The sequence below is a fragment of the Cherax quadricarinatus genome, chromosome 43 (assembly GCF_038502225.1).
Source record: "Cherax quadricarinatus isolate ZL_2023a chromosome 43, ASM3850222v1, whole genome shotgun sequence".
In the NCBI taxonomy this organism is placed as follows: domain Eukaryota; kingdom Metazoa; phylum Arthropoda; class Malacostraca; order Decapoda; family Parastacidae; genus Cherax; species Cherax quadricarinatus.
This window is the reverse complement of record NC_091334.1, coordinates 26,266,336-26,276,292: the sequence shown is the minus strand read 5'-3', so window position 1 is coordinate 26,276,292 and position 9,957 is coordinate 26,266,336. Positions and strand designations below refer to the sequence as shown.

The 9,957-nt window shown below is 38.9% G+C and overlaps 1 protein-coding gene across 2 annotated transcripts in view; it reads right to left on the bottom strand.

Annotated features, from left to right (window-relative positions):
• The window catches only part of LOC128694197 (eEF1A lysine and N-terminal methyltransferase), a 61,516-nt gene continuing 51,559 nt past the window's right edge, over nt 1–9,957 (bottom strand). For both annotated transcript variants that reach the window (XM_070093766.1, XM_070093767.1), the window contains exons 13-14: nt 743–871; nt 1–302 (exon numbers count right to left, since the gene is read on the bottom strand). In XM_070093766.1, the coding sequence (XP_069949867.1) occupies nt 25–302; nt 743–871 (407 nt within the window). In that variant the 3' untranslated portion in view covers nt 1–24. The remainder of the gene's footprint in view (nt 303–742; nt 872–9,957) is intronic.

The window sequence follows — 9,957 nt, the reverse complement described above, 5'->3', positions numbered from 1 at the left end:
TGCTAGGAACTATTTATTCAGCGTTCACAAGACGGCAAGGTCATCAGCGAGGGCCCCAAAGTCGAAAACATTGCCGCTGTGGCCCCGTTGGCAGGCCAGGGCCGTGTCAATGGCTCGGAGGCCTTTCTCAAAGCGGGCCCTCACTTTTTCAGGGGCCCTGAGGTGAGGTGAGCAGAAGAGGACACAGTTGACCTGGTCAGGGATCTGTTGACGTAAGACTGAGGGGAAGGTCGACTTGACGTCATTGATGACATCTTGCTGGAGCTGATGGTCGCGACACACCAAGTTGATGATCAGGACACCTGTAATGAGCAGTTGATAGGCCAGGAGCTGTGACTTGACCCTTGTAGCAAGTTATAGTTAAGTACAAATACACACAATCACACACAAACACTCACACACATAAGACACAAACACACCCTTGTACCTACTTACTGCTAGGTAAACAGTGACAGTAGATGTAAGGTAACTAACACCCAAGTACCTACTTAGTGCTAGGTAAACAGTGACAACAGGTGAAAAGTAATTTAACACCCAGGTACCTACTTACTGTTAGGTGAACAGTGACAGCAGGTGCAAGGTTACTTAACACCCAGGTACCTACTTACTGCTAGGTGAACAGTGACAGTTGGTGTGAAGTAATTTGCCCAATTCCACCCATCCCAGGGTCAATTCCGGGTTGTTTTATTGTGTGTCTTAGGTGCTAGAGAGCCCAGTACAGCCAACACAGAACGAACCTTACCTGCGCTTGTGAGGCAACGTTTGACCACGTGCAGGAACACTGTGTCAACAAATGCCCGGGGTGGGCAGCTCATACCTGCCCCAGTGTCCTTCGAGTCAACGTCGAACAAAATGGCATCGTAGTGACGACCTGGGGGGGGGGGAGAAACACAAGGTCAAATGAGGTTGGTGACGAGATGTGACGGTCATTTCATCTGAATGTTTTGATAACCCAGGGAGACTCTGGGCTAATGCACTAACCTCTCTTATAACACTTCTATATACAGTCACTTCCCTTATAAAGACATATATACAGTCAGTTCTCTTATTAAGTACCTAGATATACAGTCAGTTTTCTTGTTAAGATCCTCTACAGTAGGGCCCCGCTTTACGGCATTCCGCTAATACAGACATTTCAAATTATGACCAAAACTCGCTATACGGCTCCCCCACCTGACTTTCTAATACGGCCACCACGCCCCACCCACTTTGTTTACATTCTCCATGAGCACCGTGAGCTCTGCACATCTCCATTATGTCTGGAAACTTTCCAAAATTTAAAGTGTTTTAAAGTTATTTCATGTTTTATATAAACAGTAGGGCCCCACTTATACAGCAGGTTAGGTTCCAGGCTACTGCCCATAAGCGGACATCTCCGGAAAGCAGAACACCATTTTTTCCAATTATAAATGCATATAAATGCCAGATAACAAGTTTACACTAACGTATATTAACCCTTTGACTGTTTTGGTCGTATATATACGTCTTATGCGCCACTGTTTCGGACGTATTTATATGCGTAAATTCTAGCGGCTTCGAATCAAGCAGGAGAAAGCTGGTAGGCCTACATGTGAGAGAATGGATCTGTGTGGCCAGTGTGCACCACAAAAAAAATGCAGTGCATAATGAGAAAAAAAAATGACCGTTTTTTTGGATTAAAATGCCGACTTGGAGGTGTATTTTCATATAGTACATATGTATTTATCGTTGTATTCTCGTTTTCATGGTCTCACGTGATAAAATGGAAAGCACATTACGGAAATAGAGATGATTTTGATTAGTTTCACGATGAAAATGACCTTGAAATTGAGCTCAAATTAGCAGAAATGTTTGATTTTTACCAATGTTCAGGAGTAAGCAAATCACACTACACGTCCAATACACGTCAACTGGGGAGTCTAATATTCTTTCACTAGTGCACTGATATTATTTATACCATTTTTACAATAATGCAGTAGTCTGTATAACAGTAAATTTTGTATTTTTTGTATGAATAAAAAATCAAAACAGAAAGCAATAGTAATATAAGAGGGGCCTAGAAACGTGACTAATAAACAGAGGATATGTTATTTTAGTGCTGAGAATGTCTACATTGTTTATTCTGGATCCTATTTTGAAATTGGCATCTTTTTTAATTTGCGTGAAATTGGCCAAATTGCCAATTTCTGACCACTTTATTGGGTAGTTCAAACCAGTAAATGGGTGGTTTCTTGTACTCAACTGATAGAAAAAATGGAGTTCTAAAGAAATAGCTACGAGTTTGGTCAACTGGAACAACGGAATTGGCCAAAAACAGGGCTCAAAGTTGGCAAAATTGCCGATGCATATATGTCGCCGAGACCGCTAACTTCGCGGGAGCGTAATTCCATGAGTTTTCGACCAAATTTCGTACTTTTGGTGTCATTACCATCGGGAAAAGATTATCTATCATTTCATAAGAAAAAATTATGTTTTTTAAAAAATTTTGCGACATAGAATGACAGTTTCCGAAAGGGGCTTGCGACAGTCAAAGGGTTAAGTTAGTAATTGAACTAGGCATTAAAAAACAATAAAAAGTAAAATACACACACAGTACACTCATTACTTACCTTAGAATATTTGTAGTCTTAATGTAGGATGAAAGGTGAGTAGTATTTATTGTAAGAAGTCAGGTGTGGGAGGCGTGGTAGCCAGCCTGGCCACCTCCACCCATACGTAATATACTATGACATTTAAAGCACTCTACAGTGATAAAATGCACATACAGTACACTCATAATTTTGATGTGTACCTGCACGCCAGCACAGTAAGTTTAATTAGGTACAGGCACACACAAGTATAATTATCAGAGTATATATAAAACATGAAATAACTTTAAACACTTGAAATTCTGGAAAGTTTCCAGACATAATGGAGAGACGCGGTGCTCATGGAGCTCACAGAATGTAAACAAACCGGGTGGCCAGCGGTGACCGTATTAGAAAGTCAGGTGGGGGAGCCGTATAGTGAGTTTTGGTCATAATTTGAAATGTCCGTATTACTGGAATGCCATAAGGCGAAATGCCATAAAGTGGGGCCTTACTGTACTCTGAAAATTATATTTATGTGTACCTGTGCCTAAATAAACTTACACACTGTGCTGGCATGCAGACACACATTAAAATCACTAAGAGTGTCTTATTAATCTTGAAGACACCATATTACGCAATAATCACTCTGAGCCACATTAAATGTCATATATTAACCCTTTGAGGGTTTCGGCTGTACTAGTACAGCTTACGACCCAGGGTTTTTGACGTACTAGTACGCCTAAATTCTAGCGCCCTCAAATCTAGTGGGAGAAAGCTGGTAGGCCTACATATGAAAGAATGGGTCTATGTGGTCAGTGTGCACAGTATAAAAAAAATCCTGCAGCACACAGTGCATAATGAGAAAAAAAAACTTAGTTTTTTTGGAATAAAACAGCGACTTTGCACTGTATTTTCGTATGGTATTTGTTATTGTATTCTAGTTTTCTTGGTCTCATTTTATATAATGGAAGACATTTTACAGAAATTGAGATGATTTTGACTGGTTTTACAATGAAAAGTACCTTGAAATTGAGCTCAAAGTAGCAGAAATGTTCGATTTTTACCGAAGTTCAAAAGTAAACAAATCATGCTAAGTGTCCAATACACGTCAACTGGCGAGTCTAATATTCTTTCACAAGTGCGCTGATATTATTTATACCATTTCTACACTAATGCAGTAGTCTGCATAACAGTAAATCTTCTATTTTTTGTGAGAATAAAAATTTAAAGTGGAAAGCAAAAGAATGTAAGAGGGGCCTTGAGACATGACTAATGAACAGAGGAAATGTCATTTTAGTGCCAGGAATGTCTTTCTTGTTTATTCTGGACCCTATTCAGAAATTGGCATCTTTTGAAATTTGTGTGAAATTGGCAAAATTGCTAAATTCTGACCACTGTACTGGATAGTTGAAATTGGTAAATGGGTGGTTTCTTGCACTCATTCGATAGAAAAAAATGGAGTTCTAGCGAAATATTCATGTTTTTTGTCGACTAGTAAAGTGGAATTGGCCGAAAATGGGGCTCAAAGTGGGCAAAATCGCTGATGCATAAACATCGCCGAGACTGCTAACTTCGCGAGAGCATAATTCCGTAAGTTTTCCATCAAATTTCATACTTTTGGTGTCATTATGATTGGGAAAAGATTCTCTATCTTTTCATAAGAATTTTTTTTTTTTTTTTAACCCTCTGAGAGTCGACAGGCCCTCTCCGGGACTTGTTCTCAGGGTCGACCAAATTTAAAAAAAAAATAATAATTTTTTCTTATAAAAAGATAGAGAATCTTTTCCCGATCATAATGACACCAAAAGTATGAAATTTGATGGAAAACTTACGGAATTATGCTCTCGCGAAGTTAGCGGTCTCGGCAATGTTTATGCATCGGCAATTTTGCCGATGCATAAAATCAAACATTTCTGCTACTTTGAGCTCAATTTCAAGGTACTTTTCATTGTAAAAACCAGTCAAAATCATCTCAATTTCTGTAAAATGTCTTCCATTCTATAAAATGAGACCAAGAAAACTAGAATACAACAACAAATACCATACGAAAATACAGTGCAAAGTCGCTGTTTTATTCCAAAAAATGGTCAAAGTTTTTTTTTTTCTCATTATGCACTGTGCTGCAGGATTTTTTTTATACTGTGCACACTGACCACATAGACCCATTCTTTCATAAGTAGGCCTACCAGCTTTCTCCCACTAGATTTGAGGGCGCTAGAATTTAGACGTACTAGTATGTCAAAAACCCTGGGTCGTAAGCCGTACTAGTACGGCCGAAACCCTCAAAGGGTTAAATTTTGCCGACCCTGAGAACGAGTCTCGGAGAGGGCCTGTCGACCCTCAAAGGGTTAATATAGACATTTTCATTCATCCATCTATGATATTTTTTCAAAATTACATAATAAACATGCTACATAACATATAAATATGATAAATACACTCTGCAATAGAATAAATTAACATAAATTTGAGATGTTTTTCCAGTCGTCTTGTCGGAGTGTCTAAAAGAATAACGTTTTCTCTAGTTCAACACCAAAGAAAATGCATACATAATAGTATTACTGGGGGTAACTGTAGAAAATTATTCCCTTCATATGCCTTCACTCTTTTATTATGATATAAGCTTCACAACATGGAAATGAACGTGTATGAACCATAACCAGACGCGTCCGTCTGCTTGTTTACATATTCCATGCCCCTGTCTTCTCTCATTTACTCGTTCTCTTTCTCTCATTTATTCATTTTATCTTGTTTACTAACCTCTCACCCTACATTTGACTACACAAATTTTAAGGTAAATAATGAGTGTAATGTATATGCATTCTATTGCTCTACGGCGCTTTAAATGTATATTACGTGTGGGTGGGGTGGCTATATCTACCACACCCGACTACCATACCTACCACACCCGACCTCTAACGATAAACACTACTCACTTCTCACCCTACATTAAGACTACAAATATTTTAAGGTAAGTAATGAGTGTACTGTGTGTGTATTTTACTTTTTATTGGTTTTTTTATGTCTAGTTTTATTGGTAACTTAATATATGTTAGTGTAAACTTGTTATCTGGCATTTTTATCATTTAGAAGTGGAAAAAATTATGTTCTGCTTTCCAGTGATGTCTGCTTTCCGGTGGTAGACCAGAACCTAATCTGCCATCTACAAGTGGGATACACTACCCCCCCTCCCACCCATCCACACACACACACACACACACACACACACACACACACACACACACACACACACACCAGGAGCTCGGACTCGACCCCCGCAACCTCAACTAGGTGAGTACACACACACACACACACACACACACACGATAAAGCTCTTGGAAAAGGGAGAGTGGACCTAGTAGTGACCAATGAGAGGGCAGGGCCAGGAGTTGTGACCCAACCCCTGCAACCACATACTTCTGATATACCTTTAATGAGTTCTGAGTTTTTCTACTCACGAAGCCCAGCCATCGGCCAGGCTCGTCTGGTGCTAGCCTGGTCAACCAGGCTGTTGCTGCTGGTGACCCACTGCCCCACATATCCATCACAGTCCGGTTGATCTAGCACCTAGTGAAGATACTTGTCCAGTTTTCTCTTGAAGACTTCTACACTTGTTCCAGCAGTGTTTTTGATATCTTATGGTAAGATGTTGAATAATCTGGGGCCACGAATGTTGATACAGTGTTCCCTTAATGTGCCCACTGTACCTCTGCTTTTCACTGGGTTTATTTTGCACTTCTTCCCATATCTCTTGCTCTAGTATATTGTTATGGCAGTGTGCAGATTTGGGACATGATAATATATACCTGGAAGGTATATACAGCCTCTCCTCACTTAACAACGTATTCATTTACCGACCACTCGGGCTTACGACCAGCTCTCCAACCAGTATGTAAACCTATGTATATTAGAGCTTATTTCCTCTGTTCTGTTTATTACAGTATACAGTAATGTTGCAGTTTAAAAACTGTAGTGTAAAGCACCCTTCTGGCAAGACAGTGATGGAGTGAATGATGGTGAAAGTTTTTCTTTTTCGGGCCACCCTGCCTTGGTGGGAATCGGCCAGTGTGATAATAATAAAAAAAAAACAGTACACTACTGTATAAACATTTAAAGATATACTAAAAATGTTATAAATGGTACAAATGTGACATTAAAGAAATCTCTAAAGATGGTTGACACAAACCCACTACTGTTATAGTATGTTCCTCGCTTAATGACCAATTCATTGACCGACCTTCTCTTAGGAATGGAACCCCTTCGTTAAGTGAGGAGAGGCTATACTATCATGTATCTCTCTCTCCACTCTAGTAAGTACACATTCAAGACTAAGGTGTTCCCAGTAATTTAAATGCTTTACTGGCTCTACGAGGGCCATAAACGATCTCTGTATTTGTTCCGGCTCTGGTGTTTCTCCTGCCCTGAATGGAGCCGTCAACACTGAAAAATATTCCAAACGAGGGAGCACTAGCGATTTGTAAAGCCTCACAATTAGCATTATTTTCCTTGTTTTGATGATTCTCAATACTCACCCCATCCTCCTCCTGGCTGTCATGATCTCTGTCTTATTATGGTCTTTGAAAGAAAGGTCAGCTAACCAAGTTATTCCCAGGTCTTTCATTTTAGTTGACGATACCCTTAGATTTTTGTATACAACGTTCCTGTTGAGTTCTTCATTCTTTCCATAAGTAAGCAGCTGGAACTTATCACCACTGAATGTCATGCTGTTCTCCAGTACCCACTGGAAAACACTGCTTATGTCTTCCTGTAGTTTCTCTGTGTCTTCTACTGTACTGACTTTCGTGCTTATTTTAGTGTCATCTGGAAATGATGATACAAAACTGTGAAGGGTGTTTTTATCTAGGCTATGAGGATGAGAAACAGCAGAGGTGCCAGGACGTGCCTTGGGGAACTGAGCTTTTTACTTCCCTGATGCTGGATCTTGCTCTGTTTACTACTACTTTTTGTGTTATGTGTGTTAGGAACCCAACAATCCATATGTCTACCTTCCCTGTCATGTCTGTGGCCCTCATTTTGTGCACTAACACTCCATAATTTACATTTGTCAAACACCTTTGCAAAATCTGTGTACAGTAGGACCCCACATTTTTGGCAGGTTAGATTCCAGGCTACTGCTGAAAAGCGGACATCGCCGGAAAGCAGAACACCATTTTTTCCACTTATAATGCATATAAATGCCAGACAACAAGTTTACACTAACTTATACAGTGGACCCCCGATTAATGATATTTTTTCATTCCAGAAGTATGTTCAGGTGCCAGTACTGACCGAATTTGTTCCCATAAGAAATATTGTGAAGTAGATTAGTCCATTTCAGACCCCCAAACATACACGTACAAACGCACTTACATAAATACACTTACATAATTGGTCGCATTGGGAGGTGATCGTTAAGCGGGGGTCCACTGTATTAAGTTAGTAATAGAACTAGGCATTAAAAAACACAATAAAAAGTAAAATACATACACAGTACATTCATTATTTACCTTAAAATACAAATAGTCTTAATGTAGGGTGAGAGGCTAGTAGTACTTATTTGTAGGAAGTCAGGTGTAGGTAACCCAGGTGTAGGTAGCCCTGGTGTAGGTAACCCAGGTGTAGGTAGCCCAGGTGTAGGTAGCCCAGGTGTAGGTAGCCCAGGTGTAGGTAGCCCTGGTGTAGGTAGCCCTGGCTCCTTATCCCAAACTTAATATATGATATTTAAAGCAACCCAGAGAGATAAAATACACATACAATACACTCATTATTTACCTTAAAATATGTGTAGTCTTAATGTTGGATGAGAGGTGAGTAGTATTTATCTGTAGGAAGTTAAATGTAGGTAGCCGGTAGATGTAGCTATGTAGTCCGCCTGGCTACAAAGCTGCACCTACCTACATAGCTATACGATATTTAATGTGGCCCAGAGCCATGTTATTACCATCGACATACCTTGTTCACTAAGTTTAATTGTTTCTAACAACTACCTTTGGATGCCATCATAAACAAAGGGAGAAGTAACAAATAATTCATACCAAGATTTGTAAACAACAGCAGAGGGGAGTGACTGGGCCAAACGCAGAGTCACATGCGTTTTCTCTGGTGCTGGACCAGAGAAAACGTAATTTTTCCCTCTGCTCACCTACCACACCTATAATAATAATAATAATAATAATAATAATAATAATAATAATAATAATAATAATGATAATAATATTTATGTGAAATTTACTGTACTATAGGTGTATGTATCATGTTTATATGCTATGTAACGTGTTTCTTATATAATTTTGAAGAAAATATCTTAGATGGATTAATAAAAATGTCTATATTAATGTAAAATAAGGCATTTAATGTTCCCAAGAGTGATTATTATTACTTAGTATTACTATGGCGTTAAGACCAGAGGGACACTCTTAGTGATTTAAATGCATACCTGCACAGTACACAGCCTCTCCTCACTTAATGATGTACAGGTCTCCCTCAACATTCACGTTTTCAACTTTCACGGGTTTCACACATTCGCGAATTCCCAACCGCCAAATTCCCAGCCACCAAATTCCCAACCGCCAAATTCCCAGCCACCAAATTCCCAGCCGCCAAATCATATTTAAGTTTCCCGCCACCTGCGAGTCCCTACTACCCTCCCTCCGACCCCCGCAACTGGCAGCCAGCCCTCCCACCACTCAGTGTGGTGAGTGTTTTGTTTGTTCATTATTTGCTATTAAACTACAGTATAAATAATGTAAACCCATTCATGACTGCATATTGGAATGGCTATTCGGACAGGTATTGGACGGTGACATCATGTGTTTACTCTTTAACACTGCAAAGAATTAAACATTTCTGCTACAGCTAATAATAACAATACTAATAATAATAATAATAATAATAATAATAATAATAATAATAATAATAATAATAATAATAATAATAAATAAATAATAATAATAATAATAAATATGATATAATTGAAGAAGGAAATTGTACAAAAATACGAGGGAGTGGTTGACACATCGTCAGTGTGGCTTTGTTTATGCTGGAGTGAACATTAGTCTCCCTGCTCTCACAATAATTCATTGTGTTTGGTGCTTGTAGATTGAGTGTGACTGAAGTGGTAGAGGCAGTGATTGAGGCAATGGTATTTAATAACATACATGTTAATAATAATACATGTTATTAATAATATGTACTATTATTATTTATAACATATATGTTATTAAATACATACATGTTGTTAATAATAACATGTACTATTTCTTGATAGTTGTGACAGAACTCACAGGCACAACACCAGACACAAACATCTCTACGACATTCCCCGTGTTCGACTAAACCTTTACAAAAATTCAATGTATGTCAAAGGCCCTAAAATCTGGAACACCCTACCTGAAAATTCCAAAACTGC